This window comes from Agrilus planipennis, unplaced genomic scaffold, assembly GCF_000699045.2.
Source record: "Agrilus planipennis isolate EAB-ADULT unplaced genomic scaffold, Apla_2.0 scaffold58, whole genome shotgun sequence".
NCBI classification, from domain to species: Eukaryota; Metazoa; Arthropoda; class Insecta; order Coleoptera; family Buprestidae; genus Agrilus; species Agrilus planipennis.
In genome coordinates, this window is record NW_020438916.1 from 1,095,416 (window position 1) to 1,113,337 (window position 17,922).

Consider the following 17,922-nt stretch of genomic DNA (forward strand, 5'->3'; position numbering starts at 1 on the left):
ATTTACAGGTTCTGTTCTCCTACTCTTTCTAATATCTCGTCATTTTTTACCTTCTCTATCCACGGTATCCTCATCATTCGCCTGTAACACCGTTTACATTTCGCACTCGTACCGAGCCGAGCTCCATACATACACCTTTAACAATCTTTTTCGAATTTCTAAATTATCCGTTCGCAAACATAAAAGTGGCTTATCTGCGATATCTCTACTCCTTGCATTCTGAGTTATCTGACTTCCTAGATACTGAAAATCATCGATTTCTTCCAATTTTTCTTCTCCTACCTTTATATTCACTCTCCCTATTTTTATAGCCTTGCGTGCCAATATTTTTGTTTTACTTTTATTTAATTTCATACCATACTGTCTTGTATACGTTTTATTTAAGGCTATCTCTAACTCCTCCTTCTAATCGTTCTAATCTTTTGTTCCTGCATATCTATCTTTAAAGTTGTCTTGTCATTAATAATGTTTATCACGTCTTCGATATATTTAATATCTTGTCCCATTAAACATTGTCATTGGAAAGGTGAGAGAAATAATTAAAAGAAAAAAAGTGATTTTGCTTAGTTTTATTAAACTATACTTACAATATTTATTACAACTAGCTTAGAGAGATGTGTAATAAATCAATCAATAAATAGATAAATAATTATTAATAGAAATAATAAATTAACGTTTTTCTTTTTTTTTTGTCATTTCTTTTGTAACAATTATACAAGTCGTTGCGAAGCTAAGCGCAGTGCGACGATAGGCCCAAAAAAGGCCAGTGTAGATAGATATAAAAAAGACCTCAGACCTCGAGGACGGCCTGGTCGTTCGTGTTTGAATATTATCGACAAGTATTACGTCATTTCAAAATCATTTTCTCTTTATTCATTTTCATTATCATTTTTTTTACCAAGTAACCGTCGTCGTTTTAAAAAAAAAAAAAGAGAAAACACTCATACAAAAAAGTACATCAGGTCAGAAAAAAAATATTTTCGTCGTATATGATAATTGTGTAGCTATATCTAGCAGGAAAATTCATTAATGATAATTAATAGCTTATATCGCGCCAGAAGCTTTAACAAGGGGAGGAATAATCACTTCGAGAGAACACAATAAATAATAATAATAATAATAATATAATAGCAATAAATATGCAGTATTTATAAGACGTACGCAAGTCGTTCATCGTATCCGTTATTAAGCCATGGTAAGGGTGCCGGCACCCATGCCGTATCCGACACCCTTAGGTCCGTAGTTCTTTCCGTAGCAACCGCGACAGTAAATCTCTCCGTTGGGACCGTCGTTGAGGTTCGTGGAATCCAATGATTTTCCGCAATCGACGCAACTGAAGCATCTCTTATGCCAAATGCCGTGCTTGCTGACCATTTGTTCGGCAGCGAAGACGGCGAAACCGCATCGTCGACAACCTTTGCCCGGTGCCGCTCTCGGGCCCGTCTGCGGCCTCGCGTCGTTCGCAGCCGTCGACTGACCGTCGGACGAAAACAGAGTAGGGGTGTGACCGTAGCCGAATCCTTTGGGACCGAACAGCTTACCGTAGCATGATCTGCAATGGATCTCCTTATCGGGACCGTCGCATGCAAGAACTGAATCTAACGGTCTGTGACATTCGGCACAGTTGAAGCACTTCTTGTGCCACATCTGTAAAGAAAAACAATATAAGGTTCCTGGACGTCCTGAACAGCAACTAAGACACTTACAGTTCCTTTAGCAAGTTGTTGTTCAGCTGCGAACACCATACCGCCACATCGCGGACAACCTTGACCTGGTGGTGCCTTGATGGATGTTGTATCAGGATTATAGAAAGGTCTATTGGCAGAGATCTCGTCTTCCCTACAACAACCAAATCCGCAATTTTGGCCACTGCTTCACAAAGAACCGTTTGTAAACTTACGTTAGACCATCAGTCTGAAGAAAACCAGATCCGCAAGCAAATCCATAACCATGAGGTCCCCACTTTTTCCCGTAGCACGTTTTGCAATAGACATCTCCGTCGGGACCGTCACAAGCAATGATAGAATCCAACGTCTTGTTGCAATCCCTACATTTGAAGCATTTGCGATGCCATTGTCTACCTTTGGCCAAACATTCTTCGGCGGCATAGACCACGCCACCACATCGGGGGCAACCCTGACCTGGTGCGGCTTTGATCTTGGCAGTATCAATTACGGTAGTCTTGGGGGCAGCATTACTGAAAAAATAATAAACAACAACTATAAGACAAACACCTTTTAATTTGCAGTATCGTTTAGTAAGTTGTGCTTTCTAGATGATTTCTATTGCGTTGCTGTGAAAGCAAGGAAGCCTTTAAGCAAATATTTTTTATTAAATTTTGAATATGTAGATTGAGATTCAATAGTTACTATTTGAAATAATGAGCAATACCTTTGGTATTCTAAGTCCATAGCATCACATGTAAGCCCAAGGAATGAAACACCAGCATGTCCTACACCTCTTGGACCAAAGCGCATAGCGTAGCAGGCTAGCAAGCAGAAAAATATTTTATCTTTACAGCAATAAAGCGATAAGCAATCGATATCATTAAGGTACAATTTTGATTAGACTGAACACTTCAAAAACGTGCCTACTATAAATCAAAATTGTTTTGTAAGGATAATGTTGATACGTACGCTTCTAGACTTGGATCGGACTGTAAAGTTCCACCACCCTGACCGTATCCATAGCCTTTGGGTCCAAACCTCTTGCCATAACACACTAAAGAACACAAAAAAGTGATGCAACATCAGGAAATCACATGCAAAATTTCGTTTCAATTTTTTGAAAATTTCATGTATTTCAGTTTTTTATAAAATTTGGTTCAATTTTTTTTATTAATCAATCTAATTATTATTATTCTGATTACTTTATGATAAAAAGGTTCTGAATAATGATTTTTATTAAAATGAAAAGGTTAAAAGTGCTTCACGCACCTCTACAGTAAATTTCCTTATCAGGACCTTCGCAGCAGCTGACAGAGTCGAGTCCCTTTGCGCAGTCGCCACATTTGAAACAGGATTTGTGGAAGGCCTTAAAGGAAGAAGAAAAAAGCACTCTTTAACACACCCCAAAAGAAAAATAAGACTATTTCGATGCAAAACTAAATCATGCTACGTTACATCACGGACTGATCAAAAGAACAAATCAATTTTAGAGCTACTGGGTCTTTTTTATCTACCTCGGCAATAGACTTCTAAATCTGGACCATCACAATGAAGAACTGAGTTCAAAGTTCTATTGCACTGATAGCATTTGAAGCATCTTCTATGAAAACCCTGCCATCAAAATTAACTTTTACAATTTTCTTAACGTACGATAGAGACATTTTTAAATTTGGTGAAGGTGCCGGGAATCCACAATTTATTTTAGTAAATCGATCGAATTATCGACTTTATATCCAAGTGAAAACTAAATCGAAATTGTTTTCGAATAAAAAAATTGAATTTGTAACATACCCTGCCTCTTGCAAGCATTTGTTCGGCTGCATAGACAAATCCTCCACATCGAGGACATCCTTCTCCAGGTGGTGCTTTCGCGATTACCTTGGCGATCAATGGTGCCTTGCTTGAGCCCAAAATTGCGTCACTAAAGAAATAAAAACCAAGTAAATAATACCGCCGATTAGATATTGTTTATAACAACACATCAATGTTAATCCATTTCGTAGTTTTATTTTTAATTTATTTTTTGGTTTGTAAAAATATTTAATATAACAAAAACAGACTCAACGTATTAGTGTCGAAGCGTCAGGCGCCAGCTATAAAGAAAAATAGATTAACAGAAAACGAAAGTGTGAAATATAGTTTTGGAGTGCTGAAGAGAGAACCAATTAATCGAAGTAATGAGAAAAGGCAAAGTAGCTCCTGCTTATTATCATTTATTAAAACACCTATTATTCAGCACCGTTCAAACTTGAGGGCACTTTCCTTAACCCATCACTGAAAATCGGGAAGGAAAATGAAACTTAAAACAAAACAAAAAACGTTCTCTAAGCGATATAGCGGCGTGTAAAGCATGCTATCTACTACTTCACAAAGATATTCTCACCGTCGCGTCGGGTCCTCTAAGTCCTTATACGAAGGCACCCCTGTATGTCGTATTATTAGGAAAATAGATAACAGGAATAGAATGATTTGCACACTTTTCTACATTTAAAGTTCTACTGTAAGATATGAACACCCAAAATCAACATCTATTAAGCCTATGTTATCTCTCTGTACTAACACAATGATTAAACTCAATCGCGTCTCATCTGCGCTGCTGCGCTAAAGAGCCAGTGCAATTTAATATGGAGAGAACTCTCCTAGTTAATTCTTTGCATTACTGCATTCATTAAATTCAACAGAGCAGTGAAGCCGCTCTTCGCGACTCTTTTGCGCTGCTGCGCTGAAGAGCCGCCGATTTAATACAGACTCAATTCTCTTAGTTAACCCTCTGTATTACTGCATTGATCAATCTCAACAGCGCAGTGAAGCCGCCTTTCGCGTGTCTTTTGCGCTGCTGCGCTGGAGAGCCGCTGCGATTTAATACAGACTGGACTCTCTTAGTTAACCCTCTGTATTACTGCACTGATTAAACTCAACGGCGCAGTGAAGCAGCCTTTCGCGGCTCTTATTCGCTGCTGCGCTGAAGAGCCGCTGCGATTTAATACTTTTAGTTGATTCTCTGCAGTACTGCATTGATTTAACTCAAACTGCTCCTGCGATTTAATATCGAGAAAACTTTGCTGCGCCGATGAGCAACCGTCATGCCCGGAGCACTTCAGGTTGCTCCCTACGCAGCTGCGTAAAAGAGAAAAGTATACAAGAATGAACCAAGTCAATTTTTGGGTTCTGACATCCTATAATGTAGTTAGTAATAACAAAGCTAAAAAGAGATGTAATATTTCGAGATAGAATGAAAAAGAAAGGTACTTTTTAGAACATGTTCTCACCGTATTATTGCAGATTTTCTGCTTTGTACCTTTTCCACTAAACGAGCCAGTTCGATCATTCCGACACTGCCAAAAACAAAAATTGGAGTATTCGTTCCCCATCACAAAAAAAAAATTAGGCAAAGATCAAAAACAAGAGAGCAAAAATTTGTTTCCCGTCTATCAGAAAATGTATGCAAACCATCCCGTTTCATTATCATCATCGTCATTTGGCAAGATTCGAACACTGCATTTGTGATTTAATATTATTTTTTATTTTTGTAATATAAATTGTTACATCCTGGTTATAAAATACCGAATGGTGAACAAAATTAAGTAAGACATTTACTTAAAATAAACAATAAGTTGATATAAATCTAAAAAATACAACGTGTAATTTTGGATATTATCATGGAAAGGAAAGGTATAAGAGATGAACTGCGGCTCGGCGATGTTCACGACCCTCGGACCGCAGGCAATACCCATTAAGTCCCTCAGGAGGAGCTGTGATAAAAAGGGAATGTCATGCTTCGAACAAAGGGTAGACTTACATAACACTACAGAGGCATCGGCATTGTTTTTTTTTAATTATGTACCACTATCTGTATTATTACTAATATGTAGGGCGTGCAACACTTCTAATTAAAGCTAAAACAAACAACGTTTCTGCAGCTAATTGAGCAGCTTTGATTAAATCGAAAGTTTAAACAATTATTTGAAAACAGAAAAGGTTCAACTTCTTTAGGAATAATAAGAAGTGCGCCTGCCAGGAATAAGACAAATCACAAAAAAGGGAAAATACATGAATAAATTTCGTAATAAGATAAGGAAAGCCCTCAAATTTGTGAACTACCGTGTGGCTTTAAAACTACGCCTGTATCTATCTACAGTTGTACGTTACATAAAGGAAATCGCAGTGGATATTTTGACATTTAATCTTACCTTCCTTCCAAGTGAGATCCGGTGTCCATGCTAAGGGCACCAGCACCGCCTCCGAAACCATAACCTTTAGGACCGAATTTCCTGGCATGGCAGATTTTGCAGAACAATTCACCTTCGTGTTCGGAACAGTTGGTGGAATCCAAAAGCTTTCCGCAAAGTCCTGTAATTTGATTGAATAAGTAAAACTAATTACTTCAAAATTAATTATCTTACAACGTACTAAACCAAGAAAAAAGTATTTTATTTGGTGTAATAAGTAATTTTTAAACTACTACAGAGGCTAATTAAACACGACTGAGTAAAATATTTCCGTTAAGCCGGCAATATCTTTTGGCTGATTTCTTATACGAGGGTGGATTGATAAGTTTCCGGCCTGACCAAGAAAAACAAGGTTTTTAAAAATTTTTTTTTTTTATTTCTCAACATAATCTCCTCCAAGGCTGATACATTTCTCATAGCGGTGTTCCAGTCTATTAATGCCATCTCTATAGACTGATTCGTCAAGCTCCTCAAAATAACCATTTACAGCTTCGATTACTTCTTCATTGTCCGCAAATCTCTTACCGCCAAGCCATTTTTTGAGATTAGGGAACAGAAAATAGTCACTCGGGGCTAGGTCTGGAGAGTAAGGAGGGTGCGGCATCAATTCAAACTTTAGATCGTTGATTTTAGCCGTCGCAACGATTGACGTGTGCGCTGGTGCGTTATCGTGATGAAACAAGATTTTTTTCTTCGCCAGATGAGGTCGTTTAATTTTCACCTCGTGGCTCAAACGTTGCAATAAGTCTGCGTAGTATTGACCAGTGATAGTATTACCCTTTGCAAGGTAATCAATGTATATAATACCTCTTGCATCCCAAAAAACAGTAGCCATAACCTTGTTCGCCGAAAAAATTGTTTTTGCCTTCTTTGGAGTTGGTTCCCCTGGTCCAATCCACTGTTTAGACTGTTCTTTGGTTTCAGGAGTGTAGTGGTGGACCCACGTTTCGTCAACGGTTACGAATCGACGCAAAAATTCGCTTGGATTACGCTTATACAATGACAAATTTGCGGTAGAAATGTTTTTTCGAATCAATTTTTGGTCGACTGTTAGCAAACGCGGCACCCATCTTGCACAGAGCTTTTCCATATGCAAATGTTGGTGCAAAATATGTTGCACACGTTCATATGACATCTTACAGGTCTCAGCTATCTCACGCACTTTCAATCTGCGGTCTCCCAGCACTATTTGATGAATTTTTTCGATCATATCTGGAGTTGTGACCTCAACGGGGCGTCCTGAGCGAGGCCCATCAGAGGTGCTCACACGACCCTTTTTAAACTCGGAAACCCACTGCTTAACGGTTGAATATGACGGGGAGGATGTCCCCAGTGTTGAGTCCATCTCTTTTTTAATTTCCTTCGGCGTTAACCCCTTCAAATAAAAGTATTTGATGACAGCACGATTTTCCTGCTTTTCCATTTTTACGAAAACCACAGAGGCGTCTTGTTCAGCGTGCTGTCAAACCTACACTAGCAAGGAGATCGGGCTGAAACTATAGCTACAAGCTATCCAAGGATGGTACTATAGAATGTCACCTCAAGGTAGGCCTAGTGGCGTCATCTCTTGGTTAGGCCGGAAACTTATCAATCCACCCTCGTACATAATGCTCTTGAGTCAATTTAACAACATAATTTTGTACAAGAGTCCAGCATAATAATACAACAGAAATAAAAACAATCCCCTGAACTGCCACAAAGCTATAAATACAAAAACAAATATCCAATTCATTACCCCGATATGTTAATATTCATCTTCTTTTTTCTATCAATGACTCTTTTTATTCAACCCTATTCCTCACATACAATTTTTCTTACATATTCTTTTCAATATGATTAGACCACCCCCATCTCAATTATAATCACGTTCTCCTAAAAATTTCCTCAAATTTTCATCCCCCAATTCACGTCTACGAATTCTTTTATCCTTCAACAAAAATTTACAACATTACCCGCGCTCTAAACTATCTAGTTTCTTTTGAACAAATTACATAAAGTTTATTAATGAATATTTATGCACATTTGCAATAACTGTATAGTTATTTGCATTTAAACGCTATCCTTTGGTATTTCAGTAAGTCCTTTATTACAGAAACGTAGCCTTAACTAATACTTTTATCATTAACGTTGATAAGTTGTAATGTTCTACGTAAAAAGTTCTAAAAATTGTAAGTCTGATAGTTATAAGTTTTGCCTTCAAAATTAATTTTACATCTCTTCCCAATTATTTCATTTTCCTTTTTATTCAGTGTCCTTAATACTGTTTGTCGTTATTGTTTCTTTATAAGTGGTTTACTTTCCCTGCTTAAATAACAACTGTCGCAGAAATATTTGAATTTTGACTAATCGAATAGGTGTGTCACTTCAAAACAAAAAAACAATATTTCAAAACGATTTCAGTAATTCGAGCAAAAGTAAGTTTAACAACTATGTATGTTAGTTACGTAAACAGGACGGGTGCCAACAATTTAAACCGCCGATTTTATTTTTAGTTTGCCCGATATACTGGATTGAATGATGTTTTATAAATAGCGGATATACGTTTTCGCTGTTGTATTCACGTGTCTGTTTTGCAAAAATAGAAAGTAAGAAACTCACCGCATTTGAAGCACATCTTGTGCCATTTCAATCCACCAGCTACTCGTTCTTCAGCGGCGTATACTGATTTGCCGCATTTTGGGCATTTGGGGTTTTCAACAGGCTTGAAAGGCATGGTTTTTGGTTACTTGGTCGGTCTGAAATTAACAAATTATATTCGTTATAGTTACTACAATTAATTCATAATTACAATTCTTAATTGAAACATTTATTCCATACACTTTTAATGGTCACATTATGCAAACATCAGAAAATTTGCTTCAATTTGATAATATCTAATAAGATTGATGAATTTTGTGGTTGGATGTCATGTATTATCATCTTAGTATTAGAATTTAGAGTATTTGTGAACTACAACTTTATTTTCTTTACTAATATCGATTACATTCACGTAATACTAATGTCTTAATCAAACAATAAATATTTTAACTAATAACCGATAGCATCGTATAAATATTTTTGTTTAAATTTTGAAAAGTTGAATTATTTATAATCTCTCTGTGTAATGTAATATGTAGGTAGGTACTACAATTGAATTCCGTTTAATTAAATGAAACTTTGATAGCCAATTTTAATTTGTTCAAATCTGTTTTCACTTTTCTTAGAATATTATTTTTGATTTAAAATTTCCATCTTCGGAAAATTTTCAATATTTAAAATAATAATAAACATCAGAATTTGTGTGGGCCGATATGAGTCAACATTTACATAATATGAAACGTGTTTTCTTTTGCCGAAAATAAACTTGCAATGTAGACTGGACGTTATCCAGAACTCGGCCGATATTGTTGAAAGTATGTTTAAATTTAGCTTTTGAAATAGTAGTAGGTAGAGAGCAATATAGGCCTGGTACCAAATAAGGCTGTTCCCGAAGGAGTTTTAAGTAACACAAGAGCTTAGCGCGTGCGCAATTAAAATAGTAAAGTCCTGTCTGGTTTCCGCCATTATCACTAAATGTAGTCTTTTATCACTGACGTACGTATGCATTCTGATTATGTTGTGACCACTAATTTCACTCGCGATTTCACAAAAACGTTCGCTTTTTGTCACTTTTTATCAAATTATAACCTACCTGTTCTTGTTCGTTTGGTAGGGAAGTTGGAACGCTAGCTCCACTGTTTCTGGGACTTGCTTTCCTGTAACTTTCTACCACCGTAATTCGAATGACTAGGAAGGGCTCCGCTACGGCCTAGTCTATGTCCTAATTTTTGCACACGGCCCTTAGTTAAGACAGAGGGGGGCTACGCAACGCTCGGAATAGACATTTGAGCAATACGCTATTTTTGTTGGATGAAAAAGTGATAGGTGAGCTTTTACCATAAAATCGCTTCCTTTCAAAGACATGCATTTGATCACTATTCAGGAGACACGTCATCGGTGACTCTTCACCCCCGAAAACTGTAATCGTTTCCAAATTTTCTACTCGATTTTATTATTAATAATGAATTTTCTATATCATATTCTATTATTTGTCACGTATGAACACAGGTGTACTTCTGGCCATTTTCCACTCTAATGGTGGGAGTAATTCTAGTATTCGTAACTTTACACTGTCTTAATAATGTTTACTTGATCCTTACATTTCTATTTAACCATTTTTTTCCAAAAATTAACCATCGGTTAAATACTTACTAAATCAAAATAGTTAAAAACTATTACAACTAAAATAAGAAGAAACATTTAACTCGTTTTTTGATAAATTTCCTATATTTATCTATCACATATACCCATGGTTATACTTCTTATCGTATTCCACTTCTCAAAAATATTTTTAACTATACCAACTATCATTAAAAACAGGGAAAACGTAATTTTTTAAACGTATTCCCTAAGGGGGCTTTCCATGTAACAAAACAGTAGGTCATAATATGCTTGACTAATAACAAAAAGCTTTTCTTTTTAATAATTTAGATCCCTTCTATAATATTAGGATTTATTCTATACCACGGAAAACAAATTCCATCTTCGACAAAAATGTAAAAACGTATAATCATCGTGTATTATCAATTAGAATTAAACTAAGAAACAGATAAAAATTATTTTAGTGTTATACTTTCTTTCTTTCTTTCTTTCTTTCTTCTACTTGAAGAATATTCTTAGGGGGGCTTCGACATGGACCGTTGAATGATTGTGAAAACTCATCAAAAAATATGTCTTGTAAAACTATCTGTACTATTTGTTTTCTATCTTGTTTATGTTCCAATAACATCGATTGTACCAACGTGCTAGATGTTTACTCTAATGAAAGATATTTTACTGATGATGTGCCAAAGATAAGTAGTAATTTAAAGCCACTGCACATTATAACTGTCGTTGACAGGGCATTTCAGAGCAAATAAATGCTAGGTATGTATGCATTCGAAAACATTTCAATGATACATTAATTAAATCAATCAATTAATTAAAATATGTCGTAAAATCTTTTTCGTTTCTTTAAAGGTTTCTTATTATAACTGTTTACTAAAAATGCGTACGAAAAATTATTGATAATGGACACACATTTATTGCTATTTGCAGCAGTTGTTTGGTAAATCATTAGTGGTAAGTAAAATTGCTTTTGGTTTTGGAAAACTGGAAGACCAAGAGCAAACTCTGCCTTTATATTAGAAAGACAAAGACCAATATCAAACGAACAAGACCAAGATTAAAACTAAGACCGAATATGCAAAACCTAGACCAAATACACAGGACTAAACGAATAATTACTACTTTCCTTGGTTTTATAAGTTAAACTATTTTAAGCAACTTTAATATATTCTTTTTCTTGAGTATTTGAAATTTTCAGTTTGTTATTCTAAATTTTAACACTAAATATAAAAGAAAGGAGACTTTACAACTATTTGAAAAAGGGGATCTACAAGAATATCCTCGGAGTAAGTGTTCTTTGTTCCTGTCTGGATAGCACATGGTTGATATGTTAGAGTAACTACCTTATACTGTTTTTTTCGCTAAATGATGGCAAATGATGAAGATAACGTGGGTAGAAATGAAGAGGTATTAGAAAAAATAGGAGAACAGAGGACTCTATGGAAGTCAATAAAAAATAGGCGAGATAGGTTGGTAGGACACCTTCTCAGGCATGAAGGTCTAGTCAGAGACATATTANATATTATTTTTAAGTGTGCTTCTACTGCATCTACTTTAATTTAAGAAGATGTTCTTTTTATTCTTGTCTACTTAATGGGTACATCAGTGTAATATAAACAACGTGTTGTCAAAATTTTTAATATAAGTTATTTGTGAAACTAAATAAAGTAATGATACAATACAAGATCGAATATTTATTTTTAAAAATTATTGCATTCCGTGATTTTGAGAACTTTGAAGATACGAAAACACTCACCACGATTTGTAAACATAATGATTCAAATGCCAGCTGTTGTTAGCTACATATTAAACTAATTTTATAACTGCCCAGCTTCAACAGTAACTCTTTCAACCTATTATAAAAAAATACCGGTGCCAAACGAAACGCAAAAAATTTTACAGCATCATACGTACCTACTAATAAAAAACGTATTTCTATCGAAAAAAAAATAATTTCAACTTTTATGGTTTCTACGAAAAACACAAATTAATTTTAGAATAATGTTTAGCCTTGTTAACTTGGGCAATATAGGGGCATCTGTCGTCAGATGTTTTAGTTTCGTTTAATTGAAGGGTGAGTTCTCGAATTCGCCGTTAAAAGCACACCCTATATTATCCTGCATGATGTGCAAGGGAAGGAAGAAAATCAATAGGCAGGCAAGATTTCTAGCTCGTCCTGCAGGAATCATTTCTAACAAATATTGGCAGATGGGACTAGTATATCCGAATGACTCCTAATTTCCATAAATCCTTGAGGACACAAAATTATATTATGATTACTAAAGGATTGTATAGCTACCTTTGTATAACATTTAAAAATAGAAAAGAGATCAGACAACAAAGAAAAATATTCCGATCTTTTTATTTTTATCTAGAAATCCAAAACAATTATTATAAATCGATGATGCAATTAAGATGAAACATGTTAAGATTTGTAATAAATTAAGGCCCCATGGTCAAAACAATTGTAATACCTGTATGCCTAACGAATTTTCAAATCAATTAAAAAAACACCAATACTTTGTGTCGCAGAATCTTTCAAAACTTTCTATAAAAGCATTTTTAATGAAAAATGGACTCTCACGTGTTAATTATTAAACTAGCGCCTATTTGCCAACCAAAATGTACTGTACAGGTACATAAATTTTGTGTAAGCAATTACACGTTTTGGTGGCATTAATTGTTGTTCAAAACTTGTAAATTTAGAATTGAAAAGCACGTACCTACATAATACTTAAGGCAAGATGAAAATTTAATTCTGGGCACCACCCACAGATTGTCTCGGTGGTGACCAAAATATTTTTGTACTATTGCCAGCAAACCGTTTCGATTTTATCTCTGTATGGAAACCGTTGAAGCCATTGCTAGCAGAGTGGTTGAAATTTCTAAATTTAAAAATAGCCTTCCATCACCTGCATTAATTCGTGTTTGCAGGAAATCTGCCGCTTAATTAGTTTGTTTGGTAACCAAGCACTAGTGCTGTCAAACAGCTGCACAATATGTAGGTACCTACTAATAACGCACCTTCCGATTCTACATCCAAACAATGTTAATTTAAATTAATTCACTTCATGTATCTATTGAAATTAACTCTAAAACAATCTTCTAAATGTTTCATGGAAGTCATTAAGAAATATGCGAGATAAGTTGGTAAGACACCTTCTCAGGCATGAAGGTCTAGTCAGAAACATATTAGAGGCAGAAACGGGCGTTATGAAGGGTAGAAGTAGACCTACCCGAGATAAAAATGTTCAGTCTCTCAGAGTCTCTAAAAGCGAGACTCGAGCCTTCGTCTCTCATCGAGTCTCTCTGGTGTCGCTGAGAGAGAATGTCGAGAGACCGTCAAAAAAACTGTTTAGCGTCTCTGAACGAGAGACTCAAGACGCTTATAGAGAGATCCTCATTTCGTATCCAGTCTCTCAACGAGAGACTCGAATCTCTCAATAAGTGGTGTCTCGATAGACATGGTTAAAATTTTCCAAGTTCAACATATTTCAGAGATCCCAGTCTTTCTACGAGAGACTCGAGGCTCTCAATTTTTCAGTTTTATTCTTTCAGTCTCTCTGCGAGAGACTCGAATCTCTAAATTAACAATTTTATGGTGCGAGTCTCTCATACAGGGACCGTGAGAGATCCATAAAAACACCTAGGCAATAACTGAGAGACTGTGAAAGACTGTGGGAGACGCTGAAACACTCTGAGACACTGGAGAGAGACTGAAAATTTTTGTCTAGGGTAGATTAGATTTCTGCTCGCAGTTAAGGTTGTGGGTTGTTGTAGTTTTAAGGAAATGCAAAAAATATGATGATAATGAAATATCTCATTATTAATAGTAATTATACATTGGTTCCACGATTCTGTGATCCACGTAGTTTACTTTTGTAACTTCTCATAGCTTAGTGGTATAGTAATGAACCAGGGTTCGAATCCCGGCGAGGGCGTGACAGTAGCAACAATTTTTACGCATTAATTTGAAATTATCTGTAGTGATATCAATTAAATCAATTTAACGTAATTAATTTAATTAATAAAGAGAAAACCAGCTGACCAAGAGAAACCTGAAGACAAATATTTTAAAAAAGGCAAAAGGTATACGTAGAACACAAACAGATAAGTTTTGTTGAACCCGGATATGCGCGAATATATTCGAATATTGTTCGTTGACAGAAGTTTTATTTTTGTCTAGTTAATTTTGTTCTCGACCTGTAAAATAACCGCAATAATCCTTAAGTATTGTAACAGCATCTTCTGATGTTTTAGATGAAGCGCACAATTTATTATTACACCTTATATTAGGCGATCAGGACCACGGTTCTGTCTATCTTTAGATCCTTTATTATTAGCCCAAGTATTCACGTTAGATACCATAACTGCTTTCATTCATTTTACTTTTTATCTTGCTTTGGATATTATTTTTAAGTGTGCTTCTACTGCATCTACTTTAATTTAAGAAGATGTTCTTTTTATTCTTGTCTACTTAATGGGTACATAAGTGTAATATAAACAACGTGTTGTCAAAATTTTTAATATAAGTTATTTGTGAAACTAAATAAAGTAATGATACAATACAAGATCGAATATTTATTTTTAAAAATTATTGCATTCCGTGATTTTGAGAACTTTGAAGATACGAAAACACTCACCACGATTTGTAAACATAATGATTCAAATGCCAGCTGTTGTTAGCTACATATTAAACTAATTTTATAACTGCCCAGCTTCAACAGTAACTCTTTCAACCTATTATAAAAAAATACCGGTGCCAAACGAAACGCAAAAAATTTTACAGCATCATACGTACCTACTAATAAAAAACGTATTTCTATCGAAAAAAAAATAATTTCAACTTTTATGGTTTCTACGAAAAACACAAATTAATTTTAGAATAATGTTTAGCCTTGTTAACTTGGGCAATATAGGGGCATCTGTCGTCAGATGTTTTAGTTTCGTTTAATTGAAGGGTGAGTTCTCGAATTCGCCGTTAAAAGCACACCCTATATTATCCTGCATGATGTGCAAGGGAAGGAAGAAAATCAATAGGCAGGCAAGATTTCTAGCTCGTCCTGCAGGAATCATTTCTAACAAATATTGGCAGATGGGACTAGTATATCCGAATGACTCCTAATTTCCATAAATCCTTGAGGACACAAAATTATATTATGATTACTAAAGGATTGTATAGCTACCTTTGTATAACATTTAAAAATAGAAAAGAGATCAGACAACAAAGAAAAATATTCCGATCTTTTTATTTTTATCTAGAAATCCAAAACAATTATTATAAATCGATGATGCAATTAAGATGAAACATGTTAAGATTTGTAATAAATTAAGGCCCCATGGTCAAAACAATTGTAATACCTGTATGCCTAACGCATTTTCAAATTGAACTTTAAATAATATCCAATAATCAGATATTAATGTGAAATAGACGAAAATAGATCGAAATACGATATATAAATTTCAAATTGATTCTTCTAGCTTTAGAAGAAGAAAATGTTTGATTTAAAGCTAACAAAACATTTGAGTTATATAACACTTATTTCTTCCACCTGAACAATGCACTAATTATTATTGTGCTAACAGTTAATAAAAGTGTTTTAAAACTTAAACGGTGTTCGTTTTCGTCCTTAATATAATGGAGTTGCATGATCTGAAAGGTTTTTGCAACAAAACATTGTTGCAATTTTTTCTGAATCCAAAACATCAATAAGTAATGTTACTAACAGATCTTCTGGCAATTCCCCGATATTTGAACAAGTGTTTAAGCATTTGTTTATCTAATACGTAACAAAAACGAAAATAAACCATAGCCAATGGAATTCATAATATCGTAGTAAAGTATTTTGGCTCATACACTCGGACGCTGTTAATCTGACACCACATTTCCACATTTAGGGAGATCGTTAATATAACTCCACCCACGCATTAACATATTTATCATACCAGAACCAAATAATACGCAATAACTTATAGATACAAAAAAAAAATGAGGGGAAACTTTTGGAATAGTTTTATTAAATAAATAAAAATTATTTATTTGATAGGCGATCGCTTACATTACATCCATATTAATAAAAAATATACTTTCTAAACGTACAAGTATGTATAAAATAAGTTATATAATAATTGGGTAAATGTCCTTTATCCTTCGGTAATTATCGCAATTACTTTCCAAGGATGATTTTCCTGCCTGCGCCCATGTTCTGGCCGGCTTGGGAAGCTCCCTTGTTGGTACCTGCTTGAAGACCGATTACGGTTTGACCAGATTTCAATTGTTCTTCTGTGAACTCTGGGTGATGTTCGTCAGCTGGTTTTGGTCCAAGTCTTGGGCCCTTATATTCGGGATGTTTATAGGTTGCTCTGCCGATAGCGAATAGGGTGTTCGTCACCTGGGCAATATCCTTCTTTTCGTACAAATCAACGGTTTGGAATACATCAACGTCATGAACTCCGTAGCGTTTGATAGCTTCTTGGAAGCTGAATAACAGAATTATTTTTACAATTCTTCTGTAAAAATGTCGTTTTCCTTTCTACTTACTTATTGATGTTCTCCATGAATTTGAATTGACCGCCGGAAGTGTTAACTTTTGGTACAGATCCAGGGGCAAGCTTGTTGATGAGCTCGCAGAGAATGACACCATCGCGGAGCACATCTTCGTACAATTGTCCAGCAGGGAATTTTTTGCCCAATACATCTTCTATCCATTTCTGGGCTTCCTTGTCTTGTTCTGGGTTACGCTTAGCAGCGAGCTGAATACGCCAAAGATTATCAATAAATGTATTTTTCGCAAAAAGGATTATTAATTGTATTAGGTCAGATAATAATTTTCGACTTGTAATATTAAGCTAGGTGTTAGTGGGTCAAGTGTGTATAAGAAATGTAGATATTTTCATACCTTGGCTTTGACTTGACGTTCTAGAGACATGTTGGTGTAGCTTTTTTGTGTTTTAGTTGCGTTTATGTGAGTTAACTTTAAGTGTAAAATTAAACTGAGCTCTGTTGAAGATTTTGAAGCTTATATACCAAGCACGATTTTCAAACGCAATTTCCCTCTCTCACTGCGAAGCGTCACAAATACAACTGCCCACCGATTTTCCTCCGAGTAAGCACTATATTTGGTAGACTATTGGATTTATTATGGTTTCGACCAATTCCACTAACTCCGTCCGATGGAATTTTTGGATTACTCAGAAATCACTTTGACATCTTGTTACTCCTTTTTTCTATTTTCTTGGATTAATTTTTGTTGTCGTTCTTGTCAGTAGGTATATGTAGTCAGTGTGGGATTTTTCAAAGTACAATCAGCGAAAAATATAAATGTGAATAGATATCAAGCCAGATGGATAGGACGGTCAGTACAAGTTTCTACGTTAACATAAATATTTATTTCAATTTTATGATCGTATAATCAATGTTGCTAAAATTATATCGTATGTGCAGCTTCTGTACCTAAATCTAAAACGTTTTAAACTTCATGTTTTTGCAGTTAATGTAAAGTAAAAAGCAATTATATTTTTCATTAATTGTACTAAGGAATTGCCGAATTTTAGCTTCTCATATATGTATACGATATTTGCAAAATTTTCTTTCAACATTTAAAATAAAAAAATGTAAAAAATTCGGGTTGGATTCGTAATAATCTACGTAATCTACTAACAGATTGAGAGGTAAAGATAATAACGAAAATAACGAAAATCTTCTTTCATAATTATTTTTTATTCATCATGTACACAATTTTCACTTAATCATTTATTTTCTACGCTACCCTAGTTGATGGACTTGATTTTATAAATTAATTAAAGAATAAGGTCTGCTAATTTTACAATATAATTATATT

At 34.9% G+C, this 17,922-nt stretch overlaps 2 protein-coding genes across 6 annotated transcripts; both read right to left on the minus strand.

Annotated features, from left to right (window-relative positions):
* Nucleotides 1-692: 692 nt before the first annotated feature.
* Nucleotides 693-9,675, minus strand: LOC108739529 (muscle LIM protein 1). Of its 5 annotated transcripts, XM_018473461.2 has the most exons (10): nt 9,567-9,675; nt 8,495-8,631; nt 5,858-6,017; nt 3,459-3,588; nt 2,937-3,033; nt 2,637-2,721; nt 2,392-2,460; nt 1,901-2,197; nt 1,707-1,839; nt 693-1,647 (listed from the first exon to the last, which is right to left on the minus strand). In XM_018473461.2, the coding sequence occupies exons 2-10, from the start codon at nt 8,607-8,609 to the stop codon at nt 1,186-1,188; spliced, it is 1,548 nt and encodes a 515-aa protein (XP_018328963.1). In that variant the 5' UTR covers nt 8,610-8,631; nt 9,567-9,675; the 3' UTR covers nt 693-1,185. The 5 variants fall into 5 exon arrangements, with proteins under 5 accessions (XP_018328963.1, XP_018328960.1, XP_018328959.1 ...); XM_018473458.2 differs by lacking the exon at nt 2,392-2,460; XM_018473457.2 differs by lacking the exons at nt 2,637-2,721; nt 2,937-3,033 and adding an exon at nt 3,182-3,278 and having other exon boundaries at nt 2,392-2,488.
* Nucleotides 9,676-16,103: 6,428 nt separating this feature from the next.
* On the minus strand, nt 16,104-17,092 carry LOC108739534 (muscle-specific protein 20). Its single transcript, XM_018473470.2, has 3 exons — nt 16,981-17,092; nt 16,623-16,834; nt 16,104-16,561 (listed from the first exon to the last, which is right to left on the minus strand). Exons 1-3 carry the CDS (start codon nt 17,008-17,010, stop codon nt 16,249-16,251), a joined length of 555 nt encoding a protein of 184 aa, XP_018328972.1. The 5' UTR covers nt 17,011-17,092; the 3' UTR covers nt 16,104-16,248.
* Between the last annotated feature and the right edge of the window lie 830 nt (nt 17,093-17,922).

Coding starts and splice junctions, on each gene's coding strand:
- LOC108739529 (XM_018473461.2), bottom strand. CDS start 8,609: ATGCCTTTCAAGCCTGTTGAAAACCCCAAATGCCCAAAATGCGGCAAA. Junction 6,018..8,494: donor CAAGATGTGCTTCAAATGCG/GTGAGTTTCTTA, acceptor ATCAAATTACAG/GACTTTGCGGAAAGCTTTTG. Junction 3,034..3,458: donor AAATGCTTGCAAGAGGCAGG/GTATGTTACAAA, acceptor TCTTCCTTTAAG/GCCTTCCACAAATCCTGTTT.
- LOC108739534 (XM_018473470.2), bottom strand. CDS start 17,010: ATGTCTCTAGAACGTCAAGTCAAAGCCAAG. Junction 16,835..16,980: donor AACGTCAAGTCAAAGCCAAG/GTATGAAAATAT, acceptor TGGCGTATTCAG/CTCGCTGCTAAGCGTAACCC. Junction 16,562..16,622: donor TTCATGGAGAACATCAATAA/GTAAGTAGAAAG, acceptor TCTGTTATTCAG/CTTCCAAGAAGCTATCAAAC.